Here is an 18,519-nt window from a genome sequence, read left to right as displayed (position 1 = left end):
ATAGTGAAGCCCAGTAAGACCAAAGGAAAGTAGGAACTTAGAACTGACCAGCCTCACTAGGGGACAAAGTGGAAACACACCAAATTCTTGAGCATCAACATAAAAGGTTGAACATAATTCATTAAAATAGCATTAAGTGAACGACCAGCTTAGTTTCACAGGAGAAAAGGGTGGAGCTGGCTGGGGTACTGGCGCTATGAAAGGTCTATAATGACAGGAAGCTTCATGGATTGAAGTTCATTACCAGTGAACAGCAGGGGGAGAGCTCAGTTACTGACACTACTTTTACAGAATGGAAAACGTACGCAGATGTTTACATGTCCTACAGACAACGCATTTCTATAGCCTATAACATTTAACAATAAAGATGAATACACCAAACAATTTACTCTAATGGGCCAAGTATCACATGAGGTTTAACATTGTTTCTTATTTGGATGAGTGGTTGTTCAAAGGCTTGAGGCAAATTTGAGAAATGGTATCGACTCCCCCTTGTGGCTGACAAAGGCACGCTGCAGGTCTAGACATTGGCACAAATGGCCATCAACTACAGTAATTAATGTGCTCAAATTAAATTGATACATTTTCACTGGAGCAAACAATAAGGGGTCCATCACCATGTCAATATACACAAGGTTGTACAAACTGTATCCTATAGCAGATGTCAATGTCAACAGTGCATTTATTATTATAATCAGGTCAAGTATTCATATTTCCCATTACAATGAAAGGCCATTCATCTGAACTCTGATTTATATACACAGTTCTTTGGGATGTATAAGAGTTACTTCTCTTGGGAAGTGCAGCTCATTCCACTAAGGCACAGTACAGGTGACAGTCAACCAATGGACTGGGCTCTGGTCTAATGCTGACCCCTTCCTTTAGGCCAGGGCAGGGAAGTCCTCTGGGTCATCAGGGTTTGGTGCCTGTCCCTGCTGGACCTGAGCCTGGGGAGAATCAGAGTCAACTTAGTGGGATGCCTGCATCAAGACATGAGCAAAGAACAAAGCCCAGCAAGCAATTTTAGTGCAATTCACAAATGCATGAGGCACCAGGGATGAAAGAAGACACTTTGCTGCCCTCTACTGTGGTTTGAAACCCCTTCATGTACAGCCAAAAGGACCCAGTCAACCAGACAAACCTTTTCAGGAGGCTTCTGAGGAGAAACAGTCTCTGGCCGTGTGGCTGGGCCACCTCGTCCACCCCCACCTCTTCCTCTGGTCCCCCGTGAGGGTCGTCCCAGGCTGCCAAAGTCAATCTTCAGCTTGGCTGTGATGTCATTGGCAGGGCGACGGAGAGATGCAGAATCATCCTCCTCAACCTCAACCTGCTCCAGCTGAGTCAGAACCCAGGCAGCACAGACAAACACTTAGAGAAATCAGTACTAGGGTTGTAAAACCACCAGTAATTTAACAAAGTTACTGGAATTTTGGTAATTGAATAAGTAATCTATGGTAACTTGTCATTTGTATTCATATTCAAAAAAGATAAACCCGTGTCCATAAGTTTCTAGTAGATTCATTTTCAATCAGGTCTTCAAAGATTTACCACCATTACATCTGCCACCAATTTGGCACCAAAACATTTCACAACAAAGACATTGACAGATACATAAGTATAAAAATATCCTTCAATATTGCATGCCAAAACCCTCATATTATACAAACAGTATTCACTTATATTGGTTATACAGCATTGTCATTTTATTAAAAAATATATATTCAAGTTCCCAAAATACTGGTAGTATTTACAGGTAATGCACTCTCCCTTTTGCAACCTTAATTGTGATTCAATGAGAGGTACCAAACAGGAAAACGAGTGATTAAGCAGCCTGTATTTGCAGCATTTTACCAGGATTCCTCACCTCAACCTGTTTCTTGGACTTGTGGATGACCACTGAGTCAGAGGGCACAATGGTATCAGCCTTGCGCAGGTTGAACTCCTTCTTGGGACGGTTCTGTTCTTGCAGGGCTTTCCACTCATCCAGAGACATCTCCACAGCAACATCCACCACTGATTCCCCCTCGCCTTCATTCTCAGGGGCGCTGCAGAGAATCAACAGTTTACTATGGCATAGGAAAATCGAACACTCCAAAACTCATTGTATAAGTAGAGTGAATTGTGAGTATTTAAAATGGGAATGTCAGAGCATGTATAGCCTAGTCTAAAAAAAAAAAATGGAAGAAAAAAATGGGTATTGCAGAAAGAATTAAGCTATACATATACTGTTTGCATAGTCTCACTGGCTGATTTAAATAGTGGTGCTGTGCTGGTGAACCATTTGTCACTCACAGATTTTCACCAGTCTCTGCCACCTCATCTCCGTCACCTCCCTCAGTCGCCGCAGCCCCATCAGCTGCCGCACTAAAAAAAACACATCAGGTTTAACTACGGTAACAATCATGCAAGACAATTCTCAGATGACAAACACTTGAGACATGGTTGTTGAACCACTCAATGTGGGCTTTTCTAATTCAGATCAGAAAGGAAAACATTGGCTTTAATTTATATTTTTTCTAGACACAAGTCACAACATTCCGCCATCCTTCCAAATCTCATCTTGTTGACTACCATTGGAAGTGTGGGAAACTTCAGTATCTGATTATGTGTTTGAATTTATCCTTCTTCCTTATTTGACCAAATTGGACATTTAAGTAGCCTGTGGCGTTAATTTGGAAACTTACACTAGCTAGCTTGTTGCAAGTCAGAAATGTTTTTCTTAGAACCTCTGGACCGCCAGAGGGAAATATTTGATTGGTTTTTACAAGTGGCAACAAGTCACTAGCATCCTCCTAGACCACGAGTTCCAAAACGTTCTCCCTCGGGCCACCCTTCTAACCTTGTGCATTCTATTACAACTTTCAAAAGTTGAAAGCCGGACTGACTTTTGGGGGGGACCCCACAACCCCTACTGGAGGCGTGCCCCAGTCTGGGAACCACTGCCCTAGATTAGTGATGCACCGATATGACATTTTTGGCATAAGTGATATTTTCCTTTACAACAAAAAAAAGATACACGATAACCAATATTTAATTTTAGCAGCCTTACACATTCTAGTACAGTTACACCACACACGGACGCAGTGGTCTAAGGCACTGCATCTCAGTGCAAGAAGAGTCACTACAGTCCCTGGTTCGAATCCAGTTTCTATCACATCCAGCCGTGATTGGGAGTCCCATAGGGAAGCGCACAATTGGCCCTGCATCATCCGGGCTGTGATTGTAAATAAGAATTCGTTCTAAACTGACTTGCTAAGTTAAATAAAAGGTTACACTACACTGACCAAAAAGTTATTTTTTGGGCATTTACGCATGTCCCCATTACCAGTAAAACAATCTAAACCTATTTCTTGCACTTACTTACTCGTTGTTCATTTGTTCAGCCGTTTCATTCTCAACCAGGATTTCTATGGAATGCCGTTTGAGTCTTTGCATGTCAAAAGAGATAAGTCAAATAACACTATATAAATCTGTTTAAGTAGCTAGCTAACTATATAGCTATGAGTCACTTAAAATAACCCTAATTTACAAGACAGATTTCACCTTGGAGTTGTCTCGCTGAAATGATCTTACCCTTTCAAAATGACTGCTCGATCCTCACAGCAAACATTGTGTGGGCTAGGTTAGGAATGCTGTCGCACATGTAGCACACAATTTTACATGGCGTTATTACATCATGTTATACAAGTATACACGGTAGCTTTGACATTGTTTTTTAACATTGGCGTTAACTGGACATTGACCAATACCAATGTTATTATTTTTAGCTAATAATAGTCTGATTCCGATATGTTCACCGATATATTGTGCATCCCTACCCTACTGTAATCCACCCCTTTTTATAGTCTACCCGATGAGAACTTCCCCAGGCTTTTGAACAGAATGTGAAATGCCTGGGCTTCAGAGGCTACTCCCCCAATTATAGCAGAGCTCTCCTATAGCTAGTTAAACACTGCACTGAGCAAAAGCAAGGCACTACAGAGGGTAGTGCGTACGGCCTACAACAGGCTGTATCAGAGGAAGGCCCAAATATTGTCAGACTCCAGCCTCCCAAGTCAGACTGTTGTTACCGCACGACATGCATTACCGATGCAAGTCTGGAACCAACAGGATCCTGAACAGCTTCTACCCCCAAGCCATAAGACTGCTAAATAGTTAGTTCAACTACCTTTGTTACCTACATTGTTTATCTTTCCTGTTGCCTCGTCACTTAATCCCTAATGTTAGTCTACCCCTGTAGTTTACGAAACACCAACGGTCCTAGTGTGCATACTCACCTTATGTGGTCCCTCATAGATCCCCAGTTACGTGGACCACTGCCCCCTCGCTTCTCCTCTGACCGCACACCACTGAAACAGGCAAATGCTCAAACGTCACCAACCTCTACTTCACAAAATAAATTGATACGGGTTACGTGGAGTATTGATCTTACGTTCTATCACTGCCACTGTGGCGCTCGAACTCCCTCTTGCCTCTCTGGTCAAAGCCATCTGTGGATCTTATGTTGCCCCCGCCACGCATTCCTCTTCCACGGCCCCTTCCAGGACGCTCACCCTGATCCACAGGCCTGTTGGGGTAGAGTGAGTAGTTATTACAGTCCTAGTGGCCAGAGTCAAAACACATACTCTAGACCAATGATAAGCCTTTGTTCTATCCTAGCTGATCTGAGAAGACTAGAATGGGGTAAGGAGCATGACAGTTCCACCAAGGGTGATGTTGGGCCAGGTAGAGTTTGAACTTCCATACAAGTAATCAGTTCTCAGATCTGCAAAGCAGTGTCAGCATAGAAAATAAACTGAAGGAAATTACACATGGGAATCCTTGAATAGCCAGTGTCCAGTTTAATATGTGAAAACAGAAAAATGCCCACCTCGTGTATAACTAACTACCTTTCAATAGAGTATCCTAAGGGTGCTTCACTGTCGTTCTGCCTTCGATCCCGGAAGCCAACACGTCGCTCCTCTAGATGGCCAGGTGCACCTTGAGGAGGATATTTCGAACCTGCACATAAATCAAAGCTTAATGTAGATGAGAAATTATGCAACCAGCACCACACAAAACCAGTAGAACAGCCAACTAATCCAGAGGATCCAATTACCTACAATGTAACCGAGAGCTAGCTAGCCGATAGGTATTATCGCAAGGCCACAGCTTTCTTGTTTCTACCATTTAATGGGTAGCTATACTGAAGAGAAAAAACTATTGAAGGTTTTACTAAGCTACAGTTCATACACGGAAACCAGTCAAGTTAAACAAATTCATTAGGCCCTATTCTATGGATTTCACATGACCGGTCAGGGGTGCAGCCATGGGTGGTTAGAGGCCAAACCACTTGGTAGCCCAGCCAAGCCAACCAGAATGAGTTTCTCCCACAAAGGGGCTTTATTACACCACAGAAATACACACCGCCCCCACAATCTTGCAGGTGAAGAAGCTGGATGTGGAGTTCTTGGACTAGTGTGGTTACAGTCCGCGGTTGTGAGGCCAGTTGGACATACTGCCAAATTCTCTACAATGATGTGGGGGCAGCTTATGATAGAGAAATTATCTTTAAATGATCTGGAAACAGCTCTGGTGGATATTCTTGCAGTCGGCATGCCAATTGTACTCTCCCTCAACTTGGAGACAACTGTGGCATTGTGTTGTGACAAAACTTCACATTATGAAAGCTGTCTTATTGTCCCCAGCACAAGATGCACCTGTAATGATCATGCTGTTTAGTTTCTTGACATGCCACACCTGTCAGGTGGATGGATTATTTTGGCAAAAGGAATTCACTAAAAGGGATGAAAAATAAAAATGAAGTTGTGCGTATGGCAAAAGTACATTTTTACTTCAGGTCATGTTATTTCAACACTTTACATGTTGCGTACATTTTTGTTCAGTACATTCAGACATTGCTAACCTGTACAGTGGTGTTATGACCCAAATCCAGGTTTAAGCCATCGTTAGCTAGCTGACTACCGTGGCAAGTCTACTAGCTAGATACATTCAAAGGCCTGTTCTGTACCGACAACTAACGTTAGATTGCATGTCATCGATTTAGCAGCAGCCTACCTGATTGCTAACTAAATTGCTAGCAATTTCACGAAAGTAGCACTGATTCAAGTAAAAATACCTAGCTAGAGCAAACCCATGTTGCACCGAACTAAGATGTTATCTACAGTAGTTACCGTTACATTTGGCTAGCAACAGTAGTTAACTACCCAAAGCATCTAAACACGAAGGACAAACAAGAGACTCTTATTAAAGTTCACTAGCAAGCGAAGTTCGTCACGCCGGAACTGTGTAAGTTTAACTACACATGCAATACACCCGACACGTGCTGTCAATTTTTACTAGAAGTTAGACACTTTATTGAAGTAAACTAGATGGGCCTTCAGCTATCGCATAGACTTACCCTGTAAACTTTTAACGTGTGCATTGTCGCATTCCCCTGCACTCAATGGAGATCTCCTGTCCTTTTGAGAGTCCTTCTTCACAAGTTTATCTGTAGTGGCAGTTTTTTTAGGCTCATCTTTCTTCTTTTTCTTCTGCTTCTCCACCTGAGCCTCGCGAATGATGTCGAACGGGTCGGCATCGTCGTCTAAAAGATGACCAAAGCGGTTTGTCACGGAGCACCCAAAACCAGCACTTTCGGTGTCGGTGGGTTCTTCAACAATTCCCTTCATGTTGAGAATGGAATTTTCCCCAAAAAATCTACTGGAATACAATCTGGATTACACCTCTAAATCTATTGACCTTCTTTACGAGCCGAAGACCTCAAGAACAAACATATTGACCCGTGAATAAATCACGACTATTCCCCCTGGCTAAATTTCGAACAAACTCACTTGCATATTTGAGCATGCGGTTCGTCCAAAATGGCGGATAATTTATATTCAACCCATAATATTACAATATTATTCATGAGGTTAAGGACACCCCCCTTTTTAATATCATCACCATCACAGCCAAACAACATTTATTTGGCCCGTTTGAGCGGATCACTTTTGTCAAGTTATTGACTATCGCTGGTCACCACCTTTCAAACTGTGTTGCATTCTGTGGATAAAAATGGTTCGACTTCCGCCTGTATGAACTTTATAACAAACATTTTTATCATCATATATTCTGCAAATCAGGCACCTTGCATACAGTGCCAGTGTATGAAAATGTCAATTTTTGGTCTACTATTCATTTTAAATATTTATTTAGTAATTTCAAAAGTAAATTCAAATAATGAAATATATCCCTTGATTTAACCAGGTGAATAGAACTGATCTTTTGCACAGTGTGGCTGCAAAATAGATACCTGTTTTCATCATGCCAAGCATCAGAAAATAAAACACCACTGCTCATAGCTAATGGTTTTCATCATTAGTTGTGATAACCGTTGATCTCTCAGGCAGCTGTACATCCGTAGCTGGATAATTTTTGACCATCTGTTTCTTGGCGATACTTTCTTCGTTCTCAACTTAGAAGAAAATGGTGATTTATAAACTTCCATCGATAGTTGCAGGTGGAACGTTGGAATTTAGAAAATGCTCTATTATTTAAAGCTTCAATATGTAACTTTAAGGGCATCCTGACCAAATTCACATAGAAATGTGAGTTACAGATCTGTCATTTTCTATGCTTCCCGTTCTTAGGCGTAGCTGCAAATACAATAGTTTTGGTTACTGCAAAGATAGATCACAGCAGTTTAGATGATCCAATGATTCTGTACACTATACATTGCTTGTTTTGTTACAAACAGAAATTAGGCGAACTATTTGAATTTTTGCAACCAAGAAATTACAGTTGAAGTCGGAAGTTTACATACACCTTAGCCAAATACATTTAAACTCAGTTTTTCCACAATTCCTGACATTAAATCCTAGTAAAAATTCCCTGTCTCAGGTCAGTTATGGTCACCACTTTATTTCAAGAAAGTGAAATGTCAGAATAATAGTAGAGAATGATATATTTAAGCTTTTATTTCTTTCATCACATTCCCAATGGGTTAGACGTTAACATACACTCAATTAGTATTTGGTAACATTGCCTTCAAATTGTTTAACTTGGGTCAAACGTTTCAGGTAGCCTTCCACAATAAGTTGGGTGAATTTTGACCCACTCCTCCTGACAGAGCTGGTGTAACTTAGTCAGGTTTGTAGGCCTCTTTGCTCGCACATGCTTTTTCAGTTCTGCCCACACATTTTCTATGGGATTGAGGTCAGGGTGTTGGGATGGCCACTCCAATACCTTGACTTTGTTGTCCTTAAGCCATTTTGCCACAACTTTGGAAGTATGCTTAGGGTCATTGTCCATTTGGAAGACCCATTTGCGACCAAGCTTAAACTTCCTGACTGATTTTTTTTTTTTAGGTCTTGGCTGATTTACCCATGGTGTCAAGCAAAGAGGCACTGAGTTTGAAGGTAGGCCTTGAAAAAACATCCACAGGTAAACCTCCAATTGTCTCAAATTATGTCAATTAGCCTATTAGAAGCTTCTAAAGCCATGACATCATTTTCTGGAATTTTCCAAGCTGTTTAAAGGCACAGTCAACTTAGTGTATGTATACTTCTGACCCACTGGAATTGTGATACAGTGAATTATAAGTGAAATAATCTGTCTGTATATAATTGTTGGATAAATTACTTGTGTCATGCACAAAATAGATGCCCTAACCAACTTACCATAACTATAGTTTAACAAGACATTTGTGGTGTGGTTGAAAAACAAGTTTTAATGACTCCAACCTAAGTGTATGTAAACTTCTGACTTAAACTGTATGTAGCGACTTCTGCATATTGCATCTTTAATAATAATAATAAAAAATTGCTCTGTGAGATAATCAGACTATTTGAGTATTTTTGTGGGCTGCTCTAGTGTAATTGGTGTTTCCATTGTCTCGTAATTCCAAGCTGGAAAGTACCCAGGGCCTTGCCTTGGCTCCAACATAGAGCAGATCCGCCGCAGCCATGGCCCAGTGAGACACGGATGCTGGCCCGTGTAGATGGAAACAGACAAGTCTGAGCCTTTTGGGTTAAACACGGGGGGAAATTCACCTCACAAAGCAACTGTGATTCTTCTTGCCACAAGTCTTTAGTGTCACACAGAGCCTACATTAACATAAACACTGGCAGCCCACTGGTGTGTGGGTAAGTCTCACTGGAACAGCAATGGTAGTGTGTTCAGATTTCTATCACATGAAGCGTGCACACACAGCGTGAATACACAAGACGCAGCATGCATACTCACCAAGCTCACCTTTACATGGTTTTGACCATGCTTCAGTTAATAGAAATCTGAACACACAACCAGCACTTTGAAACGTTGGTTTAATAATACTTTCCGGTGGATATATTGTCAAATCTCTGCCCACATAAGGACCAACCACGCAGGTAACAGGTAGAGTAGGTTCAAATGTAATTTTAGTCAACATTCCAGCTTGTAGAGGACCATTTCCTGAATGAAACACAAAGATATTCCAGACAGTAGTGGATTTAGAAAATCACGCATCTGGTCCCTGGGCAAATCACTCTGTGACCATCATATTTCATTCCATTCCAGTCTTTAGTCCGGTCATGGCCAGCTCTGAAATTACTTGCCTATTAAATCAATTTATGCTTGATCTAGCAATAGGGTCCAGAGGCTCTGTAAGAAGGGTGTGGCACAATTGAGGTGCCTCTGGAGGTTTGCAGAGGACAAATCAAGCTCTGTACTGCATCGGCAAGCGCCTCGCAAATTTTGTAACAATGTGGAGGGCTCCATATAGCTCCGCATTGACATGATTTGTTGACGGTAGGTTGGGGCGTGAGGTCCTGTACAAACAAACTCACTTCCATGACATCTTCCTTCACAACAGCGCTGCGTAGAAGAATGAATGCCTTGACTTCTCAGAGGCCGTATCACCAGTAAATGCTGTACGGCCACTGCAGGTCAGATTGACCACGCATAAACTTCAAGGCAGGGCGGTAAGTCATTCTATGGAGGGCCTAGTGTCTGCTGGTTTTTGACTTTTCCTTTCAATTAAGACCTATAAAACCAGGTGAGTTCCTTACTAATTAGTGAACTTTATTCAACAACCAAGTACGAGGAGCGAAAACCCGCAGACACTCAGCCCTCAGTGGAATGAGTTTGACACGTGCTTCAAGGGATACGAATGTGTTTTGAGCTGGCTTGCACAACAGTAACTCTTGCCCATAAACCACAGACAAAAGGTTTCTGTCCAGTTTGTAAAGTCATATGATCTTTGAGACTGGTTGAAAGACGGAAACCTTTGCCACATGCATCAAAGCGCTAAGCCCTTGCTTGAGGAGTTGCACTCTGACTGGATAAGGATGAAAGGAAAAGCTTGCCACAGGTTTCACAGCAATACTTCTCCTTCGAGTGCTCTGCTTTATGAAGATCCCATTGATACCATGACTGAAAGGTCTTAGACAGCACCTGTGTGCCCTTTCCGCGTGATCACTGAAGTTGTGCCTTTTCAGAGCACTTTCCCCACAGAATATTTTTTCACATGTTGTGCAGGTGTTCCGAGTTGGGTTAAGCTCCCTGTGTTTGACCTAACTACTTCTCAACGCAAACATCTTCCCACAATCTGAGCATTTGAAGGTCTTGTCTTTATAAAGCACCACCAAGAGGTGATTACTACACCCTGTCTTTGTACTAAAACCTTTCCCACACTTGCTGGCAACTAACGGGTTTGATGTGAGAATTAAGGTGGGCTTAAGCATATATCTCCAATTGAAACACTTTCCACAAAAGTCGCAAATGAAGGGCTTCTTCGCTGCTCCGGTGGCAGCGTTTCTATCTGAACTTTGGGCTGTATTTAAAGAATCACCATTCTGGACATTATCTCCAATCCTGCCTGGGTTTGGTTCTGTGTTTGAGGGATGGCCATCTTGTTTCTCTGGGTCTGATGCAGGTGAGATCTGGGGATTAAGGTGAACTTCCTCTTGATGATCAAATTCAGAGAGCAATACCACATCTGCAACAGAGGGACATTGTGGTTGCTGAGGCATAAATGTAAAACAAACTACTGCATTACATATATGAATAAGATTGTGGATATGAATGACCATTTCTCCTAAATAACTTAAACGGCAATGTACCCACCCTTAAAAAGTATTCCTTAATAGTCTGATGGTCGTATTTACCCCAATAAAAGCATAGGAACACTAATTTTAAATGTTTTTTTGACAGATTGTCCTGAATATCCTTAATCATAAAAAGTCACTCAAAAGTTGGCTAAATGGTAGTGGTACCACGATGCCATTAGCTGACTGATTCAAGTAATATGTTTCATAAAATTGCACCATACAATATAGCTATTGGACTCGACCATGTCTACCCGTATTCAGTGTAGTCTTGTCGACGTCTCAGTGTTTCTCTGGTCATCTTGTGTCTGAGTCAGCCCAAGGGGAGGTCTGGGAGTAAAAATCCTCTTCCTCTTGATGAGCCTCCTCAAAGAGAGGGTCAGAGCAGTAGTTGTAGAAATGAATACGGTCTCATAAAAAAATCAGTATGTGTAAAAAAAATAAGACATGCAACAACACCAAAAATATTCCTCACTATAAATCTGCTAGCTAAGAATTTAATTCCAGTGTTTGATTACTTGTCAAATGTATTCTCTTTTTGGACATAGAAATCAGCCTAGTATTGACATCATGCATGACACATGTGCACTGTTCATGTTGATATCATCATCTGTTCAGGTAGCTAGCAAAGTGGGATATTATTTGGGGTAGCCTAGTGGTTAGAGCATTGGACTAGTAACTGGAAGGTTGCAAGTTCAAACCCCTGAGCTGACAAGGTACAAATCTGTCGTTCTGCCCCTGAGCAGGCAGTTTACCCACTGTTCCTAGGCCGTCATTGAAAATAAGATTTTGTTCTTAACTGACTTGCCTAGTTAAATAAAGGTAAATAAAATAAAAAATTAAGTAGGGAGGGAGTACTATTGAACTAGTCTAGAACACTTGCTGCTTTTGGCTGACAGGTTATACATTTCCACACAATTAGCATACTTCAGTTTACAGCCTATGGGTGTGTGTGTACCTTTTGGTGCGCCTCAGTCCCCTTTTCCAGACTGACACTCGTGCCTGTGGAAGTCTTCTCCCTTTTGACCATCATCACGTTCGCCCTTTTTTCCAACATCTTAATGAATATTGTATCTGAAAGATTAAAATATGAAGTTAGAGCGACCTAACAGGTTCCAATTGTTGTTCAGGTAGCGAACTTGGTAGGTGGGCAAATGACAGTAGTTACAGATGAGAGGTGGAGTATCTGGTTCAGTAACAGTTAACGCGTTAGCAAGGTAACCTTCACTGGTAAAAGTTTGTAGCTATCTAGTTTGCTAGCCAGTCACGTTTTCACCAGCAAACTCGTTTTTCCGGCCAAATGTGTAGTCACTGTCTTTGTTTTGTTCACACGAAGTTTATTCTTCATCAAACTAATTACTTATTCTGCTGAACCAACATCAGACTCATAACAGCAGCGAAGGAGTCTTCTCATCTGCGCAACTGCAACTAATACCTAGACAATGGTGGATAATTGTGTCTGAAAAGTCTCGTTACTCAACATTGCTGCAAGCGAAAACAATTATATTCATGATTTATGAAATCACCCTTCTCAAAAAATTATAATTTCGATTACTGTTAAGTATCGATGTGAGAATCTTTTTTAAATAATTTTAAATAAATAAAAAATCATAATTCAAAAATCAACTACATCAAACATGTCTAACAAAACAAAACACAGGAATTAACAAGAAAATACTCAAACATACAAAAAATAAACAGTTTTAGTGCAATTGTATTCACTCTGAAAAAATCGTATTATAATGATTCAGGAAGATGTTATTCTTGTTGTTATTCACTAGGGTTAATGTTTTAATAAGATAATTAAATTCAATCAGAAAAATTTGTAATTTTGGTGTAGAATTTGGGAATTTTTGTTTGTGTATGAAGTATTTGGCAACAAGAATTTTAAAAAAGGACAATCATTTCAGTTGTCTTATTATCATTGCAAAAGTAACATATTATATATTTAATGTCAAAAACATGTGTTCATAATGGTAAATAAGTATTTTGCAAGGTTTTCCCAAAATTCTGACACAAATTTACATTCAAAGAACAAGCGAGATAGAATCTCACCTTCTTTTTCACAGACAACACATATCAATAACCACAAATTTGGAAATCATAGAATTACATGGATATATCTTATGTAAAAGTGCACTTCCTTAACTTTGTTTTATATACAGTATTTGTAAGGTCTTAACCATGCATTTTTCCAGACAATGTCAGGAATAAGCATGTTCCAGAAAAACTTTCCTCTCTGTGTAAATTGGTTTTGTGAATGAAGAATTTTGATTACACACAGGTGGATTGTATTTATCATCATTAGTCATTTAGGTCAACATTGGATCATTCAGAGATCCTCACTTCTGGAGAGAGTTTGCTGCACTGAAAGTAAAGGGGCTGAATAATTTTGCACGCCCAATTTTTCCGTTTTTGAATTGTTAAAAAAGTTTGAAATATCCAATAAATGTCGTTCCACTTCATGATTGTGTCCCACTTGTTATTGATTCTTCACAAAAAATACAGTTTTATATCTTTATGTTTGAAGCCTGAAATGTGGCAAAAGGTCGCAAAGTTCAAGGGGGCTTAATACTTTCGCAAGGCACTGTATATATATATATATATCACTTTTTTGTTGTTGCCAGTTTTGAATGTTATTTTGGCATTAATACGTGTCACATATCAGTTTGCAAACAATGTAAAAGTAAAAGATTATTGAGTTAATAAAGCCCCAAACAAACATGGTCTCTTTTTTGCTTTCTTGAGTAAGAAGCTCCAAAATGCAGGTGTTTCAGCCGAGCTCAGTGCTTTCTGTGGTGGGGGGGCAGTCAGCGGAAAATACAGAGCGTAGGGGTTGGTAATGTAATCTAGTTGCGCCGTGAAGTTTTTTGTCACTCATGGGGACACTACATCACTGCAAAATCAACAACAACAAAATCAAGCCCCTTGGGTGCTGCCATAGAGTTACACTAGAAGTGCCCATCCAAGAAGGCTCAAGGTCATTGGCCACAGATAAAATGATATTAAATCACACATTATATCTATAGTAGCTTTGACAACATCATACTTTCAAAATCTTAGGTAGCAAGCAGTCATCATCATGAAACAAGTCGACAATCTACTGGCAACTCCTTTTCAATCCTTGTAATTTGAAAGGAAATAATGAAGTGAAATTGTAGATAAAATGTTACAGTGCTCATCGGCCATTGGACATAAACATTACCAGTGGTGGAAAAAGTACTAATTGTCATACTTAAGTATAGATATCTTAATGGAGAGTTACTCAAGTAAAAGCAATAGTCAGCCAGTAAAATCTACTTGAGTCAAAGAATTTTGTTCTAAATATACTTAAGTATCACAAGTAAATGTAATTGCTAAAATATACTTAAGTATAAAAAGTAAAAGTATTTGACATTTTCTTGTTTTTAACACTCAGACATCGTTTACAAAAAATGCATTTGTGTTTAGTGAGTCTGCCAGATCAGAGGCAAAAGGGATGACCATGTGTTGTCTTGATACGTGAGTGAATTTAACCATGTTCCTGTCCTGCTAAGCATTCAAAATGTAACAAGTACTTTTGGGTGTCAGGTAAAATGTATAGAGTAAAAAGTACATTATTTTCTTTAGGAATTAAGTAAAGTAAAAGTTGTCAACAACAAAAAAATAGTAAAGTACAGATACCCCCAAAACTACTTAAGTAGTACTTTAAAGTATTTTTACATAAGTCGTTTTCACCACTGAACATTACACAACAAGTTGGAAATTGCAAATTCAACAATGAGTGGATTGGAAAGAATCAGTGCCTAACTGCAAGCATTGAAAAGCAATCACTGCTAGTCAGTGGAGTGGGTGTGTAGTCCCAAGTCTGAATTTAAGGGTCTCTTTTCCAAGCTTCAAATGATAAATATTCAACATTGGCCATGCTGTCAATCCAGCATCACTTCTGCCACGTTCAAAACAACTGGAAACTCAGAAAACTGGGAAATCTCAGACTTCAGTGAGCGCCGACTGGGAAAATACATTTTGAACGGTCATCCAACTCAGAATTGCAAGTCGGGAACTTGGGTCTCTTTCTAGAGCTCTGACCTGATGATCACTGATGTCATCATGATTCAACCTTGTCTTGAAAGCACCATAAATCCAGAGAATGACAGAATTTTATGACAAAATGTGCCCATGAAGGACCGTAGCGCCACCTTCCTGTTTAAGTGAGCACAGCACAACACTGTGAGTCCAAAGATGTATTGTATGCTGCTGAATAAATTATGTAGTATGCCAGGGAGATATGAATACTGTAGTTAAGAAAGCAATGCTAAGTATGTTGTGAAGTAAGATGTTAGTAGCCCATGTGCCTCACCCTCATAATTTGGTCCCTTTTCCTTTCATAATTTCACCTAATGTTCTGACTTAATGGTGCACATGTAGCCTATTGCCTGTTTTAGGTAAATGTAATCATTGTAGAGTTGAAGTCGGAAGTTTACATACACTTTAGCCAACTAAATTTAAACTCAGTTTTTCACAATTCCTGACATTTGATCCTCGTAAAAATGCCCTGTCTTAGGTCAGTTAGGATCAACACATTATTTTAAGAATGTGAAATGTCAGAATAATAGTAGAGACAATGATATATCACATTCCCAGTGGGTCAGAAGATTACATATACTCATTTATTATTTGGTATCATTGCCTTTAAATTGTAACTTGGGTCAAACGTTTCGGGTAGCCTTCCATAAGCCTTCCCACAATAAGTTGTGTGAATTTTGGCCCATTCCTCCTGACAGAGCTGGTGTAACTGAGTCAGGTTTGTAGACCTCCTTGCTCACACACGCTTTTCCAGTTCTGCCCACAAATTTTCTATAGGGTTGAGGTCAGGGCTTTGTAATGGCCACTCCAATACCTTGACTTTGTTGTCCTTAAGCCATTTTGCCACAACTTTGGAAGTATGCTTGGCGTCATTGTCGATTTGGAAGACCCATTTGCGACCAAGCTTTAACTTCCTGACTGATGTCTTGAGATGTTGCTTCAATATATCCACATAATTTTCCTACCTCATGATGCCATCTATTTTGTGAAGTGCACCAGTCCTTCCTGCAGCAAAGCACCAGCACAACATGATGCTGCCACCCCCAAGCCTCCCCTTTTTTCTCCAAACAGTTCTATTTTTGTTTCATCAGACCAGAGGACATTTCTCCAAAAAGTATGATCTTTGTCCCCATGCGCAGTTGCAAACCGTAGTGTGGCTTTTTTATGGCGGTTTTGGAGCAGTGACTTCTTCCTTGCTGAGCGGCCTTTCAAGTTATGTCGATATAGGACTCGTTTTACTGTGGATATAGACACTTTTGTACCTGTTTCCCCCAGCGTCTTCTCAAGTCCTTTGCTGTTATTCTAGGATTGATTTACACTTTTCGCACCAAAGTACATTCATCTCTAGGAGACAGAACGCGTCTCCTTCCTGAGTGATATGGCGGCTGCGTGGTCCCATGGTGTTTATACTTGCGTACTATTGTTTGTACAGATGAATGTGGTACCTTCAGGCATTTGGAAATTGCTCCCAAGGATGAATCAGACTTGTGGAGGTAAAAAAATAAAAAAAACTGAGGTCTTGGCTAATTTCTTTTGATTTTCCCATGATGTCAAGCAAAGAGGCACTGAGTTGGAAGGAAGGCCTTGACATACATCCACAGGTACACCTTCAATTTACTCAAATGATGTCAATTTGCCTATCAGAAGCTTCTAAAGCCATGACATAATTTTCTGGAATTTTCCAAGCTGCTTAAAGGCACAGTCAACTTAGTGTATGTAAACTTCTGACCCACTGAAATTGTGATACAGTGAATTATATGTGAAATAAACAATTGTTGGAAAAATGACTTGTGTCATGCACAAAGTAGATGTCCTAACCAACTTGCCAAAACTATAGTTTGTTAACAAGCAATTTGTGGAGTGGTTGAAAAACAAGTTTTAATGACTCCAACCTAAGTGTATGTAAACTTCTGACTTCAACTGTATATTGTAAGAGCTTTCATTATCTTTTTATGTCCCCTTTTATTTATCCTATGGTTCTGACTTGGTGTAAGAATGGTCCATGTTCTGAATTCTGTCTTGGTACATTGCAAAAGTGCTGAACAAATTGCCTATGTCCGTTCTAGCTTGCTCATTAATGTCTTAAATTAAATTTACGGATTGCCTCTTCTCCTCAGTCGGGAGTTGACTGGGTGTCGAAAGCATTTGACAGGGATGCTGGCCAATATTGACTCCAAAGCTTCCCACAGTTGTGTCAAGTTGTCTGGATGTCCTTTGAGTGATGGACCATTCTTGACACACACAGGAAACTGTTGAGTGTTAAAAATCAAGCAGCGTTGTAGTTATTGACATACTCAAACCAGTACACCTGGCACCTACTACCATATCCTGTTCAAAGTCACTTAAATATTTTGTTTTGCCCATTCATCCTCTAAATGGCACACATACAATCAATCAATAACATTTATTTATTAAACCCTTCTTACATCAGCTGATTTCTCAAAGTGCTGCACAGGACCCAGCCTAAAACCTCAAACAGCAAGCAATGCAGGTGTAGAATACACAATCCATGTCTCAATTGACTCAAGGCTTAAAAATCCTTTAACCTGTCTCCTCCCCTTCATCTACATTTATTGAAATAGATTTAACAGGTGACATCAATAAGGGATCATAGCTTTCACCTGGTCAGTCTATGTCATGGAAAGAGCATTACTTATTTGCTCTATGATAAGAGATTTAAAAAATAAAATTATAATGACAGTTTGTAATATTCCTCACATTCAGAATGGACCTGTTTTTACTCGACATCAGTTATCATATTTAGCACAATCCTACACAGAAGATGCGCTATTTTGTTCTCCAGCATTCTGACTTTCTATGTGATTCGTCAGTCCGATAGGTTAGGCTAGCTCCATTATTTTACCCAGTCTCTGTTCAGGTGAAGAACTTGGCCAGCTTGAACAATTTGAAAACACTTGCTGTTCACTAGTCAAATAAGCTCTGCACACAAACACACAGCTCGGATGTTTCTTGCGTCAGATGAGTCTCCTCCAGCTACTGTCACAGACGCCAAGGCCATGGCAGTGTGGTATCCCTGGCAATGTGATTTTCACAAATTAGTCACAAATCAGCATGCCAGAGACACACACAGCCACAACAAAGGAGAACTCCACACTGCTTTAGTATCAGAAAAACCTGCGACCCTCCTCTTTTGCTTCTGTCCTCCCTCTCCTTCTCCATCTCCTTCCTCTCTCACGTTGCTTTCCCCCTCCCTCCCCCTCCCTCCCTCCACTCTCCCATGCTCTGTTTAATGTTGGGTATTCCCTCATTAACTGCTAAGCCTCAGAAATAAAAAGATGACATGCTACTGATAGCTGTTAATGATTAGCCTGTGATTTGATGTCAAAGACCCCATAATCTCACAGCAGGTGTGAGGGAGATCAGCTGC

The 18,519-nt window shown here is 40.2% G+C and overlaps 1 protein-coding gene and 1 pseudogene across 1 annotated transcript; both read right to left on the bottom strand.

Moving 5' to 3' along the window:
* Positions 1-664: 664 nt before the first annotated feature.
* On the bottom strand, positions 665-6,867 carry LOC118385336 (intracellular hyaluronan-binding protein 4-like). Its single transcript, XM_035772399.2, has 8 exons — positions 6,401-6,867; positions 4,890-5,001; positions 4,433-4,567; positions 4,278-4,349; positions 2,293-2,364; positions 1,865-2,045; positions 1,142-1,336; positions 665-947 (listed from the first exon to the last, which is right to left on the bottom strand). The coding sequence occupies exons 1-8, from the start codon at positions 6,669-6,671 to the stop codon at positions 882-884; spliced, it is 1,104 nt and encodes a 367-aa protein (XP_035628292.1). The 5' UTR covers positions 6,672-6,867; the 3' UTR covers positions 665-881.
* A 334-nt stretch (positions 6,868-7,201) lies between these two features.
* On the bottom strand, positions 7,202-10,991 carry LOC118384870 (zinc finger protein 273-like; annotated as a pseudogene).
* Between the last annotated feature and the right edge of the window lie 7,528 nt (positions 10,992-18,519).

The sequence above is a fragment of the Oncorhynchus keta genome, chromosome 6 (assembly GCF_023373465.1).
Source record: "Oncorhynchus keta strain PuntledgeMale-10-30-2019 chromosome 6, Oket_V2, whole genome shotgun sequence".
Lineage (NCBI taxonomy): Eukaryota > Metazoa > Chordata > Actinopteri > Salmoniformes > Salmonidae > Oncorhynchus > Oncorhynchus keta.
Note: the sequence above shows the minus strand (reverse complement) of the source record. Positions and strands in the feature narration are given on the sequence as shown.

What these genes read in the sequence shown, in the direction of transcription:
- LOC118385336 (XM_035772399.2), bottom strand. Translation starts at nt 6,671, where the DNA reads ATGAAGGGAATTGTTGAAGAACCCACCGACACCGAAAGTGCTGGTTTT. An exon ending in ACACGTTAAAAGTTTACAGG is followed by an intron (nt 5,002 to 6,400) that starts GTAAGTCTATGC and finishes ATTTATGTGCAG; the next exon opens with GTTCGAAATATCCTCCTCAA. An exon ending in TTAGGATACTCTATTGAAAG is followed by an intron (nt 4,568 to 4,889) that starts GTAGTTAGTTAT and finishes CTACCCCAACAG; the next exon opens with GCCTGTGGATCAGGGTGAGC.